This window comes from Oryctolagus cuniculus, chromosome 7 (assembly GCF_051225735.1).
Source record: "Oryctolagus cuniculus isolate XC-2025 breed Fujian yellow rabbit chromosome 7, ASM5122573v1, whole genome shotgun sequence".
In the NCBI taxonomy this organism is placed as follows: Eukaryota; Metazoa; Chordata; class Mammalia; order Lagomorpha; family Leporidae; genus Oryctolagus; species Oryctolagus cuniculus.
Genome location: NC_142873.1, coordinates 150,943,804 through 150,963,124, shown reverse-complemented (window position 1 = coordinate 150,963,124; position 19,321 = coordinate 150,943,804). Strand labels below are relative to the sequence as shown.

The following is a 19,321-nucleotide window of genomic DNA, read 5'->3' as shown; positions in this document are numbered from 1 at the left end:
GGTGTGTACCGCAGGGTAGGCAGGGTTCATTTCTGAGGCACCCGGCCCTGATTTCCACAAGGTCGCAGGAAGATTCAGGTGCTCGCCCTGAAAGCCGCCCTTGCTCACGTGACTGCAGGGGGCTGTTGTAAAAGGCTCCCCTGGTTCAGAACCCCTTTCCCAGGCGGACAGGTGTTTGGCCGCTGCCTGGCTGGCCCCATCCCCCATCCGAGTGCCTGGGTCTCCATTCCAGCTCCCTGCTGATGCACACCCTGGAGAGCAGCAAGTGATGGCTCAAGTCGCTGGGCGCCTGCCACCCGAGTGGCAGGACCAGATTGAGATCCCGGCTCCCAGGGATATAAACCAACAGCTGAGACCTCCCTCTCTGTCTCTCTCTGCTTCTCAAATACAGAACAAAAAAAATTTTTTAAAAAGAACCCCTGGTCCAGAAAGGGCTGTTCCGGGACCCCAGTCCGAGTGGTCTGGAGGTCCCCAGTGACACCGCCAGAGGGGCCAGGGAGCAGAGCGCATCTGAAAAGGCAGTTTATTGGTAGCTCAACTTCTCGGGGCCACAGGGCAGCTGAGCAGCTTGGCTCCCGCGGGGTCCCTGCGCCACCCACATGCCAGGGCTCCCCTTAGGCAGGACATCCAAGACACAGAGGCACAGTTCTCGGCTGCTGAGGTGTCGGGCCCCACGCACACGCAGCTGCTGCCCACTCGGCCAGGGCTGCTGGGGAGGCCCAGGGCAGTTCTGAGCCTTGGGAGCCACTGGGGGCAAAGCCAACACTGGCAGGCACACGTGGCAGGCTCCGCGCGGGTGGAAACACTGGCGTGGTGGGGACGGCTGGGGCAGGCCTCTCCCGGAGGGCAGCCCCGCCGCTGGGCTCCTGGCCCTGCAGCGGGGGGACTCTGGGGAATGGGGAAGGGAGCGCGTGTCCCCAGGGCTCTGTGGGGGCTGCCCTGGGGGCCGGGTCGCAGCGGGCAGCGTGTCACAGGGGCTCCGTGCCAAAGCTGCTTTTGCTCTTCTTCCGCTTGGCCTTGGCGAAGGGGATGTCCAGGGACTCGAGGCGGAAGGGCCGGGGCTGGGGCGTCTCGGGCACCTGGGCAGGCAGGAGGGCAGAGCTGTTGCCCAGCGGGGAGCTGAGGCCCGGCGGCGAGTTGTGGTGCGCTGTGGAGAGGAGGGCCAGGGCGCTGGTCAGCGCCGTGTGCAGGTGGAGGGGTTGGCCCAGCCCCACCCAGCCGGAGGCCCGGTGCTGCAGCGGGGACTGAGCTCGGAGGGGCGGGGCCGCTCCACTTGAGGCCTCAGGCCCCGCGCTACATCTACATCCCAGGGGGCTGGGCTGGGGGCTGGGCTGGGGGCTGCGCTTTTAAAGCCTCAAGACAGCAGTAGCCTGGGCTCAGCGCCCAGCTCGCCGCCTCCAGGGGCGTGACCCCGGCTCGCCTCACCACCTCCCCGAGCCTCAGCCGCCCCGCCTGCAGCGTGGGCACCGCGCAGGTGCTCGGCGGCGGCTGCTTTCTTCCCTGTCCTGTTTTTCCCCCCTTCGTGGTCAATTCCACCTGCTCCGGATCTTAAATAACCTCGGTACAGAAGTAGGGTTTGCTCTCTGTCAGTATTTTCTTGAAAACTTGGGGTGGGCTTTGGTTTTCATTGTAAAAGCAGAACGAAGTGATTTTCAATTTCTGAGACTGTGTTTTGCCTTTGTCGCCCCTCTGTACCTCCTGGGCTCAGTCCTCACGGGGAGGGCCCGGCAGCGGGGGGAGGCTGGCAGCTGGCTAGTGACAGTCAGACTCCGGCACCCAAGCTGCGTGCCGTGGACCTACTGTGTGGGCAGACAGGAGCCAGACCCAGCCGCTCTCCCCAGGGAGACAGTAAGCCCACAGGAGACGACACACAGAGCACCTACTGTGTGCAGGCCCCGGGCTGGGCCATTTCCCCACCTAACCCTGAGAATGAGTGTCCTCCCCCTCCTGTCACAGCTGGGGAAACTGAGGCTCGGAGAGGGGATGGGGCTCTGGGACTCAGGTCCCTCTGACTCCAAACCCCCCGGCCGCACCTCTCCCAGCCTGGGGTGAGGGGCGCTCACTGAGGCTCTTCCTGGGATCCGTGCTGAGGATCTGGCTGGCCCGCTTGGACCGGAAGTAGTTGCTGGCGATATTTTCACTGTCGCTCCGACTGAGCATCTCCCTGTAGCGGTCTTCTTCCTGCTGGGATGATTCCCCGTGCTGAGTGGTGCCCGCGTTTGTGCGGCCCTGACCTGGGCCCCTTGCCGAGGGCTCAGCGGCCTCTGGAAGCCGCCCCGCTGCATCTCTGGGCCGGGCAGTCGCTGCCCGCTTCGGGGGACTCCCAGGACAGGCGACAGGCAGAGCTCCAGCCTGGGGGTCACAGTCTCCAGCCAGGCCTACGTTCTGCCCATCCCCACCCCCGGGACGGCCAGGGCCATGCACCCTCCTGCAAGGCTCCAAACACACCCCCAAATCCAACCCAACACAGAACAGCTAGTGGAGTCCTGGGCTCACAGCTACCCGTGTAGGTCATCAGCCTGGAGCCTGATGCTACAACCACTGATGGCGGTGACGTCACCGCCATCAACCCATGGCTTCCCCCAGTGTGAACCTCTTCCCTAGAGTGTACCCCTGCACCTCACAGCTCAGACATGTGACCGGCCAGCACCCATACAGAGTTGTATCTCCAGGAACAGGGAAACTGGTCCGAGAGTGGGCCCACGGCCCCAGAGCAGAGCCCGTCAGAATCTTGCCACAGGCTGGGGCAGGTGCAGTAGTGGCGTCTGCTAAAGCCCCCACATCCCATGTCAGAGCACCTGGTTTAAGTCCTGGCTGCTCCACTCCTGATCCAGGTTCCCGCTGATGCGCCTGGGACACAGCACCTGGTGGCTCAGGCACCTGAGCCTGCCACCCACACAGGGGACCAGATGGAGTTCCTGGTTCCTGGCTTCAGCCTGGTTCAGCCCTGGCTGTTGTGAGCATTTTGGAGACTGAACCAGTGAAGCATCTCTCTCTCTCTCTCTCTCTCTCTCTCTCTCTCTCTCTCTCACCCTGCCTTTCAACTAAATATTTTAAAAAAATTTTTTTCCTGCCCCCTTTTGGGTTAAGGATGCTTCAAGAGAGGAGGCTCCCTCCCCTTGGATCACAGCTGCCAGCAGGTGTGTCTCCTGCCAGCTGGAGAAAGCAGAAACGAGAGAGACAGACACAGGACGCTGACCGCTCGAGGCCCTGGGTCCAGCCTCGCCTGAAACTGGCCCACGCCCTGAGCCAGCGAGTTCTCCATTTTGCTGATCAGTGCTTTGGAACTCCTGGAACTACAAGGGCTCTGACAGAACCGCTCCGTGGCCCGGCTCAGAATTCCTCTCGGCAGCAAGCATCCCTTTTTACGAAGCTACGCTAGCACAGCAGCCGATCCAGCGTCCACAAAGCCGCGCGACGCCCTGCAGAGGCTGGGCCCGGGGCAGAGGGGCTCGGCTGGAGCTCACCAGCCCACAGCGGCCTGGGCAGGAACGCGCAGGTACCGCCTGCGTGGGTCTCTGAGATGCCTGCAGTGGCTTAAGGCAGGGATCAGCAAATTACAGCCAACTCTGGCCTGCAGACTGTTGGTGCTTTATTTTTTATCTTTATTCTCATTAATGTAGTTGAGACACAGAGCTTCCATCCACTGGTTCACTCTCCAAATGCCCGCACCCGTCAGAGCTGGGCCAGGCCAAAGCCAGGAGCTCAATGCAGGTCTCCCATGCAGGTGACAGGGGCCCAGCTACTGCAGCCCTCCCCTGTGGTGTCCCAAGGTGTGCAGGAGCAGAGCTGGGACTTGACCCCAGGCCTCTGATGCGGGACATGGGCATCTTACTGCCAGAACACTGTCTATTCTTAATAAAGTTTTATCGAAACGTGCCACTCGTTTACGCGTTGTCTCTGTTTTTGTGCTACAATGGCAGAGCTGAGAGGTTATACCAGGGACCATCTGGCCCACAAAGCCCACGATACTCACTACAGGGTTGGCATTGTGGGGCAGTGGGCTAAGCCACTGCGTGCAATGCCGGCATGCCACATATGGGCACCAGTTTGAGTCCACTTCCGATCCAGCTCCCTGCTAATGTGCCTGGGAAGGCAGCAGAAGTTGGCCCATGTACTTGGGCCCCTGCCACCCACACGGGAGACCAGGATGGAGTTCCTGGCTCCTGGCTTTGGCCTACCCTGGCCTGGCTGTTGCAGCCTTTTGGGGCATGAACCAGCTGATGGAAGAGCTCACCCACTCTGACACTCTACCTTGCAAATAAATAAATAAATCTTTTCCAAAAAAATTTAAAAAATATATTTACTGTCAAGTCCTTTACAGAAGTTCACTAGCTCCTGACTTAAAGACGTGCATTGCTGTTGCACCAATCAGCATGGGCGACATGACAAGAAAGTGAGGAACCAGCAGAGGCCCAGGGAACCAGCACGTGCCCCGGGGCCTCTGGGTTTGAGGCGGAGCCCCTGTTCTGCACCTGCGGGGTGGGCTGTCCCCCTCCCTGTCTTCAGGACTGCAGATGCCTTTGAGTCAGGGACAGATGGGGTCAAGGGTCCAGGTGCCCATGGAGTGACACAGAGAAGGATCCAGCCTCGGCCCGAGGCATTAATCCATAGGTACCACAGGGGTTAAGATATCCCTTGGAACGCCCATATCCCATATCGGAGGGCCTGGATGTGAGTCCCAGTTCCAGCTCCCGACTCCAGTTTCCTGCTACTCTGCCACCTGGGAGGCAGCTATGATAGCGCAAGTATCTGGGTCCCTGCCACCCACGTGGCAGAGCTGGCTTCAGTTCCTGGCCCCCAGCGTCAGCCTGGCACAGCCCTGGGTCTTGTGGGCATTTAGGAAGTGAACCAGTGGATGGGACCACTGTCTCTCAGATACATAAAATGAAGAACTCCTGGGGCCAGCACTGTGAAGTGGGTTAGGCCCCAGATTACAAGGCCAACATCCCATGTGAATGCCAGTTCCTGTCCCAGCTGCTGCACTTCTGACCAGCTTCCTGGAAGTGCCTGGGAAAGGTGGCAGGTGCTTGGGCCCCTGCCACCCACTGGGGAGACCCAGAAGGAGCTCCCGGCTCCTGGCTTCAGCCTGGCCCTGTCCTGGCCATTGTGGCCATTTGGGGAGTGAACCAGCGGTAGAAGGTTCCTCTCTATCCCTACATCTCTCTGTCACCCTGCCTTTCAAATAAACAAATATTAAAAAGACAAAGAAGGGAGGGGGGGAGAAGGAGGGACCCTTCGCGGGGTGAAAGGTGAAGAGCGGTTCCCGAGGGTAAAGCCCCCAGGGCCCGCTCCCGCACCCGCTCTGGGGTCTTACCACGTCTGCTTCGCCACTGTCTGCTGCGGATGTTTTGCGGGCCACCTTGTTCTGGGGCCCAGTGGGGACTGCTGGGAAAACAAAAGCTGAAGTCACTGAGGCCCAGTGCAAGGCCAGGGGGGAGACAGGGCCTGCACTCAGGCTTGGAAACAAGACACCTGCCGGCCTAGCCAAGGTCATGCAATCCCCTGCTGTGGCCGTGACCTTGGAGAAGCCACCCACGCCCTCTGAGATTGGGTTTCCTCCTGTGTGGAACAGGGGTGATCATCTACACGCCTCACAGGGTCTCTGTAAGGATGGAACGGTGATAAAGACCACGTTTGTGCCCATTTCACAGACGAGGACACTGAGTCCCTTCCGTCACACAGAATGGTGCCATGGGAACTCCAACTACATCTGTCTGCCTGCAGAACACCCCACTTCCTCAGGGACCTCCCCAGCCTGCAGGGGGTGGCCCAGGCTCCCCATCCACCGTGCTCTGACCTACTGGGAGGCTGGTTCTCAGGATGACGGGCTTCGGGATCTTCCAGAAGCCGTTATCCTCGTCCCAGGAGGACTCGCGCCGGATCCGCTCCAGGTTGCTGTAGTTGCAGTCCCGGCGGATGAGGGGCTGCAGCTGCTCCAGCAGCTGCTGGAAGAACATGGAGTCGCGCTCCTGCCGCCGGATGGTGGCCAAGTAGTCGATCTTCTCCAGCTCGAACTCCGACTGCAGGTCTTTGATCTCCACCTCCGCCGCCCGAAGCTGACAGCAAAACGAGACAGGAGGTGTGCAGGGAACAGAGACACCCCGCCCTCGGTCAGACACCCTGTCCACCCTGCCACTGTCCTGCCAGCACCCCCCATCGCCAGCCGCCTGCTCCCCTACAGCCACGTGTACCTCCCCCAGCCGGCCAGCCCCCCACCCTTCTGTCCATCCCTCCCTCACTCTCCTCGGCTCCACCCAGCATTTAAATGAGCACCTAGTCTGTCCACAGCCCTGCAAAACGTAAGGGGGAAAAAATCACTCACCGACCCCTTAGCCACCAGCCCACACTCCCCCACGACTTCCACAGGGGCCTTCCAGAGGTGCCCACTAGAGGTGCTCACCCGAGGTGCCCACCTGAGTCCCCACGGCCCGGGAAGAGCTCAGGGAGCTGCACAAATGACTTCCACGGGCAGCAATGGGCAGCAATGGGCAGCAGTGGGCAGCAGTGGGCAGCAGTGGGCAGCAATGGGCAGCAGTGGGCAGCAGTGGGCAGCAATGGGCAGCAGTGGGCAGCAGTGGGCAGCAGTGGGCAGATTCAGCAGTCCTCGCCCCGCCCCCGCCCGCCCTCTGTTCTGGAGTGACAGACCCTGCACCTGACAGTCAGGCCCCCCTTAATTTGACCACGGACTCCAGATTCTTGGTCCCCTGCCAAGTCTGCCAGGCAGGCTCCCCCTCCCTTCCCTCCTAAGCACAACGACTGCCAATGCCAACTGACTGCAACCCTGCTCGCCCTTAGCCCCAAGGCCTGAGTGCACAGGCTGCTCCTCAAAGAGCAGGAGCAGCTTGGTTGGCTAAGATGGATGACTGGGGCCTGCGCCATGGCACAGCAGGTAAAGCCGCTGCCTGCAGTGCCGGCATCCCATATGGGCACCAGTTCAAGTCCTGGCTGCTCCACTTCCAATCCAGCTCTCTGCTATGGCCTGGGAAAGCAGTAGAAAATGGCCCAGGTCCTTGGGGCCCTGCACCCACATGGGAGACCTGGAAGAAGCTCCTGGCTCCTGGCTTTGGATCAGTGCAGCTCCAGCCATTGAGGCCACTTGGGAAGTGAACCAGCAAATGGAAGACCTCTCTCTCACTCTTTCTCTCTCACTCTCTCTCTCTCTCTCTCTCTCTCTGCCTCTCTATATCTCTGCCTTTCAAATTAATTAATTTAAAAAAAGGACGGGGGGCTGGCACTTTGGCGCAGTGAGTTAAAGCCCTGGCCTGAAGCACTGGCATCCCATATGGGCGCCGGTTCAAGTCCCAGCTGCTGCTCTTCCAATCCAGCTCTCTGCTATGGCCTGGGATAGCAGTAGAAGATGGCCCAAGTCCTTGGGCCCCTGCACCCATGTGGGAGACCTGGAAGAAGCTCCTGCTCCTGGCTTCGGATTGGCACAGCTCTTGCCATTGCGGCCATCTGGGGAGTGAACCAACAGATGGAAGACCTCTCTCTCTCTACCTCTGTTACTCTTTCAAATAAATAATTTAAAAAAAAAAAAACTTAAAAAAAAAAGGACGGACGACTGAAATCCATGGCACTTCCCATCCCCAGCTGAGGACAGAGGCTACCTTAGCAGGAGGCAGGTGTGCAAGCAGCCTGCAGGGCAGGGAGAGGCTGGTACACATGGCCACGCAGTCAGGACTGAGACAGGGTGAAGCCAGGAGCCAGGAGCTTCATCTGGGTCTCCCATGTGGGTGCACATTAACAGGGAGCTGGATCAGAAGAGGAGCAGCTGGACACAAATCAGAGCTCATATGGATGCCGGTGTTGCAGGCAGTGGCTGTAGGAGCTACGCCACAGCACCAGCCCCTCATCTACATTTCTTAGCTGTCACCTTTCTTTTTTTTTTTTTTTTTTTTTTTTTTTTTTTTTTTTTTTGACAGGCAGAGTGGACAGTGAGAGAGAGAGACAGAGAGAAAGGTCTTCCTTTTGCCGTTGGTTCACCCTCCAATGGCCGCCGCTGCCAGCGCGCTGCGGCCGGCGCACCGCGCTGATCCGATGGCAGGAGCCAGGAGCCAGGTGCTTTTCCTGGTCTCCCATGGGGTGCAGGGCCCAAGCACCTGGGCCATCCTCCACTGCACTCCCTGGCCACAGCAGAGAGCTGGCCTGGAAGAGGGGCAACCGGGACAGAATCTGGCGCCCCGACCGGGACTAGAACCCGGTGTGCCGGCGCCGCTAGGTGGAGGATTAGCCTAGTGAGCCACGGCGCCAGCCTCTTAGCTGTCACCTTTCTGTCAGTCACTCCAGTGGGGGCCAAGTGCTATCTCACATGGTTCTGGATCGCATCTCCCTCATAGCACATACGGTGAGCATCTTTTCATGCGCCTATCAGCCATTTGTTTACCTTCCTTGGAGAAACATCTAATCGGATCTTTCATCCATCTCTAAATAAGGCTGTCCTTTGACAACTGTGTCGTAAGTCTTCTTTATATCTCTATGTACAAGTGCCCGGTCAGACACACGATTTACATAGATTTTCTCATTCTGTGGGCGGTCCTTTCTCTTCCTAGACAATGTTCTTTGAAGCACAGAAGGCTGAATTTTGATTAAGTCCAATCTACCTTGTGCTTGTTACTTGTGCTCTTGGTGTCGTACCTAGGAAACCAGTGCTCAATCAAGGCGACACAGATCCACGCATTCTCTTCCAAGGGTGTTATGCTTTCAGCTCTTACCCCGAGGCTTTGGTCCATTCTGAGTTGGTTTCTGTACTCGGTGTAAGGTAGGGGTCCAGCACCACTCTTTAGCATGTGGCTTTCCAGTTGTCCCGGCACCAATTATTGAAAAAATATCCTTTATCCACTGAGTCATCTTATTAGTGTTAAAAATCAATTGGCAGTAAGTGTGAGGGTTTGCTTCTGGCTGCACAATTGTGTTACACTCATCTAGATGTCTATTTTCGTGCCAATACCACGCAATCTTCATTACTGTAGCTTTGTAGTAAGTTTTTTTAAATTTATTTATTTTATTTGAAAGACAGAATTACAGAGAGGCAGAGGCAGAGAGAAAGAGAGATAGAGTCAGGTCTTCCATCTGCTGGTTCACTCCCCAAATGGCCTCAACGGCTGGAGCTAAGACAATCCGAAGCCAGGAGCCAGATGCTTCTTCTGGTCTCCCATGAGGGTGCAGGGGCCAAGGACTTGGGCCATCTTCCACTGCTTTCCCAGGCCATAGCAGAGAGCTGGATCAGAAGTGGAGCAGCCGGGACTCGAACCAGCGCTCATATGAGATGCCAGCACTGCAGGCAGCGGCTTTACCCACCACGCCACAGTGCCCACTCCTGTACTAAGTTTTGAAGTCTAAGTTCTCCCATTCTGTTCTTCATTTCAAGATTGTTTTCTGGCCGGCGCCCCGGCTCACTAGGCTAATCCTCCACCTTGCGGCGCCGGCACACCAGGTTCTAGTCCCGGTCGGGGCACCGGATTCTGTCCCGGTTGCCCCTCTTCCAGGCCGGCTCTCTGCTGTGGCCAGGGAGTGCAGTGGAGGATGGCCCAGGTGCTTGGGCCCTGCACCCCATGGGAGACCAGGAGAAGCACCTGGCTCCTGGCTTCGGATCAGCGCGGTGCGCCGGCCGCAGCGCACCAGCCACAGCGGCCATTGGAGGGTGAACCAACGGCAAAAGGAAGACCTTTCTCTCTGTCTCTCTCTCTCACTGTCCACTCTGCCTGTCAAAAAAAAAAAAAAAAAAAGATTGTTTTGCCCATTCTGGATCCCTTGAGTTTCCATATGGACTTCAGAACTAGCTGTCAATTTCTACAAAGAAGTCTGGTGGAGACTGTCTGGAATCTGTACATCAGTTTGAAGAGTATTGTCATCTTACCAATATTAATCTTCTAATCCAGGAACATGGGATGCCTTTCTGTTTATGTGGGTCTCTTCATTTCTTTTAATAATGTTTCAAAATTTTCAGGGCGTAAGTTTTGCCTTTTTTGTTGAATGCATTCCTCAGTATTTATTCTGATGTACTATAAATGGAATTGCTCTCATAATTTTACTTGCAGATTTTTCACTGTAAGTGTATAGAAATATAATTGATTTTGGATTTTTGATTTTGTGTTCTGCAACTTCACTAAACTTCATTTTTTTAGAAAAATTTATTTATGGGAGCTGGCGCTGTGGCATAGTGGGTAAAGCTGCTGTCTGCAATGTCAGCTTTTCATATGGGCGCCGGTTCGAGTCCTGGAAGCTCCATTTCTGATCTAGCTGCCTACTAATATGCCTAGGAAAGCAGTAGAAGATGGCCCAAGTACATGGGTCACTCTGCACCCACATGGGAGACCCGGAAGAAGCTCCAGTGTCCTGGTTTTGGATTGGCCTGGCTCTGGCCATTAAGGCCATTGAAAGAGTGAACCAGCAGATGGAAGATCTCTTTCTCTCTCTCTTTCTCTTTCAAATAAATAAATCTTTTTAAAAGGCAATTAAATATATATATATATATATATATATATATATATATTTGAATGTAGAGTTAGAGAGAGAGAGGAGAGAGAGAAAGATCTTATATCTGCTGGTTCACTCCCAGGGAGTGGCCAGGACTGGGCCAGGCTGAAGTCAGGAGCCTGGAGTCTCCCACACAACTGGCAGGGACCCAAGTCCTTGAAGCATCTTCCACTGCTTTCCCAGGCACATTACAGGAAGTAGAGCAGCCGGGAGCCGAAGCAGCGCCCATACACAATGTCGACACTACAGATAGCAGCTTAACCTGCTGTGCCACAATGCCCGCCTCTGAAAAAAATTTTTAAAGATTTATTTATTTATTTGAAAGTCAGAGTTACACAGAGAGAGGAGAAGCAGAGAGAGAGAGAGGTCTTCCATCCGCTGGTTCACTCCCTAGATGGCCGCAATGGCCAGAGCTGTGCTGATCCAAAGCCAAGAGCAGGAGCTTCTTCCGGTCTGCCATGCAGGTGCAGGGCCCAAGGACCTGGGCCATCCTCTACTGCACTCCCGGCCACAGCAGAGAGCTGGATAGGAAGAGGAGCGACCAGGACAGAATCCGGTGCCCTGACCAGGACTAGAACCCAGGGTGCCAGCACCACAGGCAGAGGATTAGCATAGTGAGCTGCGGCGCCGGCCTATTTATTTATTTTAAAGGACGTTATATATCGAGAGACAGAGAGAGAAAGAGATCTTCCATCCACTGGTACACTCCCTAAACAGTCACAATGGCCAGGGTGGGATAAGCTGAAGCCAGGAGCCAAGAACTCCATCCAGGTCTCCCATGCGGGTGGCCGGGGGCCAAGGACTTGGACTACCTCCTGTGGCCTTTCCAGGGAACTGGAACTGGCCAGAAGCAGGGCAGCCAGGACCGGAACCATGCTCATGAGGGCTGCCGACGCCTCAGGCCAAGGTTAACCTGCTGGACCTCAATGCTGCCCCCAAGTTAGAGGCTTTTTATTTTGTTTTCTTTCCTAGCTGCACCGACTAGACGTTCCAGTCCAAGGTTGAATAAAACTGTTGGCAGCAGGGTTTTGCATAATCCCTGTTACATGTTATCGGCTTTGGTTTGCTGGTGTTTTGCAGGGCATTTTGAACATATAGTCACAGAAACTGTCAGTCTGTAGCTCTCGTGTCTCATTCTGATTTGGGTATCAAGGGATACTGGTCCCACTGGGTGACTTAAGAAGTGTTCTTTGCCACTTCACAATGACTCTCAAAATACCTTTTGAAACTAAAAACCTTCATTTCACAAAACAAAAATCCTGTTAGAAGATATAATGGGAGAAGCAAAACAGACAAAATCCCGGGGTGTGAAAAGAACAAGATGTTTTCAGATTCTCAGTGAAGAACACCCCACCACGAACACTGGTTTGAACTGACAGGTGAGGCGCGTTCCTGGGCAGGGGCAGCTTAACTAGCCGGGTCCTCGCCATCGCACGGGGGACGTGGACCGAGTTCCTGGCGTTAGCAGAACGCGGGATTGGCAGTGGAGCCGGGACGCAAACCCAGGCCCTCCATGGGCAGTGGGCATCCCAAACAGCACGCTAACTGCTACACCAAACGCCGGCCCCCATATTATCTGTTTTTTTCAAATAGGAAATTCCAATTTATTTGTGTTTTTATTTGAAAGACAGAGGGTCAGAGACAGAGAGACAGACAGAGATCTTCCATCCACTGGTCACTCCCTAAATGCCCGCAACAGCAGGGCTGGGCCAGGCTGAAGCCGGGAGCTGGGAGTTCAACCTGTCCTCTGCTCTCAAGTCCATTGCCATGAACTTTCCAAGCTCACTCCTCGACCCCACGCTGTCTGCACAACGACAAAAGCGCCAGCCGCACTCCTTGCCTGATGGCACATTTCTCGGCGCCTGTCCCCACCACTGAGCCACATGGCTGGACCAGAAGCCACACGGAGAGTTCCAGGTCCCTGAGGATGGCGACAGCACCCAAATCTGGATCTCTCAGGTGAAATCCTCCAGAAACGCACACACGCGCGCGCGTGCACACACACACAGACATTAAACCACCCTGGGCCGGCCTCAGCACGACCCGGAGGCAGAGGACTGGACTTTGGCCTCAGTAGAGCCCGTAGACCCCTCCTGCCACACGACAGGGAAGCCAAGTGCCGGGGACCCTGGACAGTCTGGAGGGACAGGGGACTGGGGGCAGCTGGGACAACCCGTCCCCAAAAGAGAAGGTCCCGCAGGAGTGGGAAAATCCTGAAGACAGACAAATCTGGAATCTGACACAGAGGACACAAGGCCTGCAGGCCCAGGGGCGCTGGCCCTGGGGCCCTTGCTCGGGGCGGTCGCCCAGCATAAAACCCACCCACGAGCGGCAGCCAGCGTGGACATGGAGACCTCAGTCCTTTATCCAGCGACAGCCACTGACTATGCTCCGTCAGCACCTGAGTGGGCACAGACAGCACCTGCGCTTCCCCAGGACGGCCAGGAAGAACACCGCCTGTCAAGGCACGGGGAGAGTCTCTCTTGCATTTTTTAAAAATCTATTTGAGGGCCAGAGCTGCAGCTCACTTGGCTAATCCTCCGCCTGCGGCACTGGTATTCCGGGTTCTAGTCCCGGTTGCTCCTCTTCCAGTCCAGCTCTCTGCTGTTGCCCGGGAGGTCAGTGGAGGATGGCCCAAGTGCTTGGGCCCTGTACCCGGCATAGCAGACCAGGAGGAAGCACCTGGCTTCTGGCTTTGGATCGGCGCAGCGCACCGGCCACGGCAGCCATTTGGGGGGTGAACCAACGGAAGGAAGACCTTTCTCTCTGTCTCTCTCGCTGTCTAACTCTGCCTGTCCAAACAAAATCTATTTGAGAGGCAGAGAGGAGGCGAGAGAGCTCCTTGTCCTGCTTCACTCCTCGAATGCCCACAAAGGCTGGGACTGGGCTGAGCCCACGCCGGGAGCCAGGACCTCCATCCACGTCTCCCACGTCACTTGAGCCATCGCTGCTTCCTCCCGGAGTCAGGAGCCAGAGCCAGGTAGCAGACTCAGGTACCCGGATGTGTGACGCGGGCATCCGAACCAGCATGTCACCTGCCGGGCCGGGCCGCCCCAGCCTGGTGGAACGGCTGCTCCCACACTGTTAGCACGAGACCGTGGGGGCGTGTTGCTGTGGTGGTCTGCTAGGCAGCGACAGGGAACAAGAGCTCCACTTACAACTGAGCTTCCGGGAGCAGCATCTGGCCCTGCTCATCAGGACGCCCTGAGTCCCACATCAGTTACCTGGGTCTGAACCCCAGCTCCACTCCCGGCTCCAGCCTCCTGCCAACACACACCCGGCAGGCAGCAGCGACAGCTCACGCGGTTGGGCCCTGCAATTGGGGGAGACCTGGGCTCTGTTCCTGGCTCCTGCCACTGGTTGCAGACATTTAGGGAGTGAACAAGCAGATGGGGCTTTCTCTGTCTCTCACTGCCCCCAGCCGATCAAATAAATAATTTTTAAGGATTTATTTATTTATTTGAAAGGCAGAGTTATAGAGATAGGGAGAGACAGAGAGGTCTTCCATCCGCTGGTTCACTCCCTAAATGGTCGCAACAGTGATCCGAAGCCAGGAGCCAGCAGCTTCTTCCGGGTTTGCCCACGTGGGTGCAGAGGCCCAAGGACTTGGGCCATCTTCCACTGCTTTCCCAGGCCATAGCAGAGAGCTGGATCAGAAGTGGAACAGCTGGGACTCGAACCGGCGCAGATACAGGCTTAACCTACTATGCCACAGCGCCAGCCCCCAAATAAACAATTTTTTAAAATAAAAATAAAATACACTTCCCCAGATGGCCAGAAGAGGGTGCTATTGAAGGAAGAAACCCAGGAAGCCGACCTCCAACCTTTACCTCTGCATTCGATTGTCACAGCTCCTACAGAAAACAAGAGCTCACAGAATCACCAGGGATGTGCAGGTGCATCTCACCAGAAGGTGGAAATCAAAGAAATTCCATAAAGAAAACTCCCCCAAACCACACATACACAGAACCAAACAAGCAGGTTAAAAATGTAACAGGGGGCTGGCGCCACGGCTCAATAGGCTAATCCTCCGCCTGTGGCGCCGGCACCTGGGTTCTAGTCCTGGTTGGAGTGCCGGATTCTGTCCCAGTTGCTCCTCTTCCAGTAAGCTCTCTGCTGTGTCCCAGGAGTGCAGTGGAGGGTGGCCCAGGTCCTTGGGCCCTGCACCCGCATGGGAGACCAGGAGGAAGCACCTGGCTCCTGGCTTTGGATTGGCGCAGCGTGCCGGCCGCAGTGCGCCAGGCCGCGGCAGCCATTGGGAGGTGAACCAACAGAAAAAGGAAGACCTTTCTCTCTCTCTCTCTCTCACTGTCTCCACTCTGCCTGTCAAAAAAAGAGAGAGAGAGCCGGCGCCGTGGCTCAATAGGCTAATCCTCCGCCTTGCGGCGCCGGCACACCGGGTTCTAGTCCCGGTCAGGGCGCCGGATTCTGTCCCGGTTGCCCCTCTTCCAGGCCAGCTCTCTGCTATGGCCAGGGAGTGCAGTGGAGGATGGCCCAGGTGCTTGGGCCCTGCACCCCATGGGAGACCAGGAAAAGCACCTGGATCCTGGCTCCTGCCATCGGATCAGCGCGGTGCGCCGGCTGCAGCGGCGGCCATTGGAGGGTGAACCAACGGCAAAAAGGAAGACCTTTCTCTCTGTCTCTCTCTCACACTGTCCACTCTGCCTGTCAAAAAAAAAAAAAAAAAAAAAAAAAAAAAAAAAAGAGAGAGAGAGAAGGAAAAGAAAAGAAAAGAAAAGAAAAGAAAAGAAACGAAACGAAACGAAACGAAACGAAACAGGGGCCAGTGTTGGGGCGCATCGGCTTAAACTGCCACTTGGAACACCAGTATCCCATATCAGAGACCTGGTTTGAGTCCCTGCTGTTCCGTTTCCTATCCAATTCCCTGCTAATGGCCTGGGGAAGCAGTGGAAGATGATCCAAGTGCTCGGGCCCCTGCACCCGCACGGGAGAGCTGGGTGGAGTTCCAAGCTTCAGCCTGGGCCAGCCCCAGCCATTGTGTCTATCTGGGGAGCAACCCGGTGGATAGATCTCTCTCTCCTCCTCTCTGTCTTTCCCCCTCCATCACTCTGCCTTTGAAATAGCAGCCACTTTTATCTTTGGCAAGATTCTCCAGTTGCCAGTGTTGGGAACAGGAGGCGGGGGGGGGTGGTGGCACATCTGGCCACGGGCCCCGCGGAGGCCTGACCTCGCAGAGGAGGCGCAGAAGAAGCAGAAGTGACGCTGAGGATGGCCTCCCCACATTGGTCCTCACCGCCCCCCGCTCCACTCCACCCCCAATCCGTCCTCACTGCCCCCCGCCTGTCCTCACCACCCCCTGCTCCCCCCATCCGTCATTACCGCCCCCCACCCCACTTCCCCCCACCCCCGTCCATCCTCACCGCCCCCCACCCCCATCCGTCCTCACTGCCCCCCACCCCCGTCCATCCTCACCGCCCCCCACCCCCCATCCATCCTCACTGCCCCCCAACCCCCGTCCGACCTCACTGCCAGGTTTCAGCCTCCGCCTCCTCCCTGCCCACCTCCCTCCCACCTCACTCCCGCCTCAGGCTTTTCCAGGGCCTCCCCCCACCCCGGAGCCTCCCCTCCATGCAGACACCCCAGGGTCCCTCAGCCCTCAGCTTCCCCATCTGGGCGCCGGTGTCACGGGTGCATCCGCTTTGTGAAGACGGACGGAGCAGGTGCTACTGGCATGTGTGCCCTTGACACCGAGACGACCAGCTGGGTGGGGCAGCCCTGGAGCCCCCTGCACAACGCTCCTCACTGCCTCCCTTCTCCTGCCCTTGCACACGCACGCACACACAGGCACACATGTGCACACACATGCACACACACGCATGTACACATGTGCACACATGCACACGCACGCATGCGCATGCACACAAGTGCACGTACCCACACACATACACACACACACGTGCATGCACACGCACTAGAATGCAGGCGTGTGTCACTGTGACTGCTGCGGCCAGGCTGTGACCGGGGGCGTGCGCAGCGGGGAGCTGACCATAACTGTGACTGACCGGGGGCATGGGCAGTGGGGAGCTGACCGTGCCTGTGACTGACCGGGGGCGTGCGCAGCGGGGAGCTGACCGTGCCTGTGGCTGACCGGGGGCGTGCGCAGCGGGGAGCTGACCGCCTGCCGAGGGCGGGCCTCACCTTTCTCTGCATCTTCTCCAGCAGCTTGCTCTTGGCCCTCACTTCCTCCTGGATGGAGTCGTAGACGTGCAGCAGCACCCACTCCCCGCCGTCCTCCTCCGAGCTCTGCAGCGCCGCCACCAGCTGCCGCCTGCGCTCGTCCGCGTAGCGCTTCCGCCCCTTGTGCTTCTCCTTCAGGGCCTTGTTCTTGGCCTGCTCCCCGCCCACCACCTGCTGCTCCAGCAGCTGCAGCCTGGGAGAGACCAGGGCGGTGCCCAGTGAGCACCTGCTGCCCAGCAGGCGACCTCACCAAATCCCCCCACAGCCCCATTTCACAGAGAGGCAAACTGAGGCCCAGAGATGTGCTCGCCCGGGGTCCCACCCAGGATTCCCACAAGATCCACCTGACTCCGTACCTGTGCACCTGATCACAGTTGTGAGTGTGTCCCACCGTGAGGGTCACAGTCTCTGTCCCTGGGCCTTGGGGACAACTCATCCCCAACAGGCCCTTATCGGGGCTCATGGCTGTGTGCTGTGTGCCACCACCATGATCACACTTAGAGGACTCGGTGCGTAAAACGCACCATGTGGAATCAGGCGGGGACACGGATGATACATCCTAAAAAGATTTACATCCCTACTGCTTTGAAATGCTCAGTTTTGGCCGGTGTCATGGCTCATATGCTAGTCCTCCACCTGCGGCGCCGGCACACCGGGTTCTAGTCCTGGTCGGGGCGCCGGTTCTGTCCTGGCTGCTCCTCTTCCAGGCCAGCTCTCTGCTGTGGCCCTGGAAGGCAGTGGAGGATGGCCCAAGGGCTTGGGCCCTGCAGCCGCATGGGAGACCAGGAGGAAGCACCTGGCTCCTGGCTTCAGATCGGTGCAGCGCGCCGGCCGTAGCGGCCACTTGGGGGGTGAACCAACGGAAGGAAGACCTTTCTCTCTGTCTCTCTCTCTCACTGTCCACTCTGCCTGTCAAAAAAAATGCTCAGTTTTGCCTTTCAAGGAACAAATTTGAAATAACTTCAGGGTGAGATTGATGTGGAAGTGGACAGCGGCCATAGAACCTGGAGGCCAGGTGGGTGGGGGCCAGGTAGGCACGGCCCCCTTCACTCCCCCCCTGCAGGTGCCTGACTGGAGCCTGTCTGCAGGGCTTCCTGGGCTGATCCCACCCCCCCCACCCCTACTCCAGAGAGAGGATCCAGGCCACCTGAGCCAGGGAGACGCGAGAGCACCCAAACGCGAGCCTGGGCCCGGCTCCTCCCACCCAGCCGCGGGTCCCGCCAGCCCGCGAGCCGGTGCTTACCGGGCGAGCACCTGTTGCTGGTCCACGATGGGCGGCAGGTCGTCGGTCAGCACGGCCACCTCCACACCCGCGCTCACCCTCCTCACGCTGGCTGGGGCCGCCACAGCCACCTGGGGCTCGGCCTCCGCCCACGCTCCAGGCTCTGCTGCTGACATCGCCTTGGTGGCCGTGTCCAGGGCCAGGTCAGCCCCCTGAGCACCAAGAGAACGTGAGATGGGGCGGGCGCCAAGCCCAGGAGGCGGCCCCCCGCCCTATGCAGCCTGGGACGCCCAGTGGGGCTCTTGCTGCCTGCCAGCACCTCCGAGCCTCCCAAAAGTCTCCCAGCTGCCTCCCCACCTCCCAGGATCTTGCAGCCGGGGCTCTTTTCTTAAAAGACAAACCAATCACACTCCCTTCCTGGACAGAAGCCCCATGGCTTCCCATTGCACCTGTAGGAAAATCCAGCTTCCTCCCTGGCTGCCTCACCCTCCATACCAGTTCCCTGCCTCCTCTGGCCTCCCCGTCACCCAGCCCTACACACGTTGCCAGTCTAGCCTCAGTGTGTCACTGAGAAAGTCAAGATCTTGCTGGCCACAGGACCTTGGCACTTGCTGTCCCCTTGCCTGCTGCCGTTCCCCCCCTTGTCCAGGTTACTTCCTGGACAGGGCCATGCTGCTCTGGTCCAGAGCTCCGCAGACTTCTTTCTCCAGAATAGTGGGCAGGCTTAAAGCTCTCCTTGCCCTCCCCGGGCAGGGGTGGGAGGGAGGGGCCTGACAGCAGTGTCGTTCAGACTGGGTCCCACGTCCCACAGGGGGTCCCATAAACCGTCTCAGCACCGTCAGTCCCAACCCACAGCCTCTGTGTCTAGGGACAGGGGCTCCCAGGCTAAGGGGCTTGGAAGTCGCTGTTCCCCTAGGACAGTGGGCCTGTTGGTCAGGCCTCAGAGGCTAGACAGCGCCCCCACCCTGCCCTGGTGCACTGCTTGGTCATGGGGGCCGGGACGGGGGTGGATGCTCCAGTCTCACAGGCAAGGAAACAGCCCAGGGAGGGCACAGACAAGCAGGAGCCTCCTGGCCCACCACTCAGAGGGCCGGCCCAGGGCGGTACTCACGGCCCTGGGAGCTAGGTCATCGGCCACCTCGATGCCTGAGCTGGTGTCACTGGGCTCTGACAGGTCTGTGGGAGACAGGAGCTTGGGGGAGGGGGTGGTCTGGGTTAGAATCCTCCTCTCTTCCCCCGCCCGCCCCCTCCTCAGCTCCACAGGGCTGCTCAGCCTCCTCCCGCCTGGCACTGCCCAGAGGGCACGAGGGGAGGCGGGGCATGCTGGGAGCACCGGCTGGGTTCCGGGAGCCTTGCTATGCTCCCTCATGCGACAGGCACACCAGTGCTCCCCCCACCATGTAGACAAGGAAACCCAGAAGG

General features: G+C 58.0%; 1 protein-coding gene across 9 annotated transcripts in view; it reads right to left on the bottom strand.

The window, feature by feature from the left end:
* Positions 1 to 43: 43 nt before the first annotated feature.
* Positions 44 to 19,321, bottom strand: part of KIF17 (kinesin family member 17) — a 44,099-nt gene continuing 24,821 nt past the window's right edge. The window contains exons 9-15 of one of the 9 annotated variants that reach the window (XM_089301392.1): positions 19,011 to 19,091; positions 17,921 to 18,111; positions 16,639 to 16,870; positions 5,801 to 6,059; positions 5,318 to 5,388; positions 2,034 to 2,184; positions 44 to 1,147 (exon numbers count right to left, since the gene is read on the bottom strand). In XM_089301392.1, the coding sequence (XP_089157518.1) occupies positions 969 to 1,147; positions 2,034 to 2,184; positions 5,318 to 5,388; positions 5,801 to 6,059; positions 16,639 to 16,870; positions 17,921 to 18,111; positions 19,011 to 19,091 (1,164 nt within the window). In that variant the 3' untranslated portion in view covers positions 44 to 968. The remainder of the gene's footprint in view (positions 1,148 to 2,033; positions 2,185 to 5,317; positions 5,389 to 5,800; positions 6,060 to 16,638; positions 16,871 to 17,920; positions 18,112 to 19,010; positions 19,092 to 19,321) is intronic. The other 8 variants (XM_089301396.1, XM_089301394.1, XM_070079186.2 and 5 more) reach the window with 8 other exon arrangements.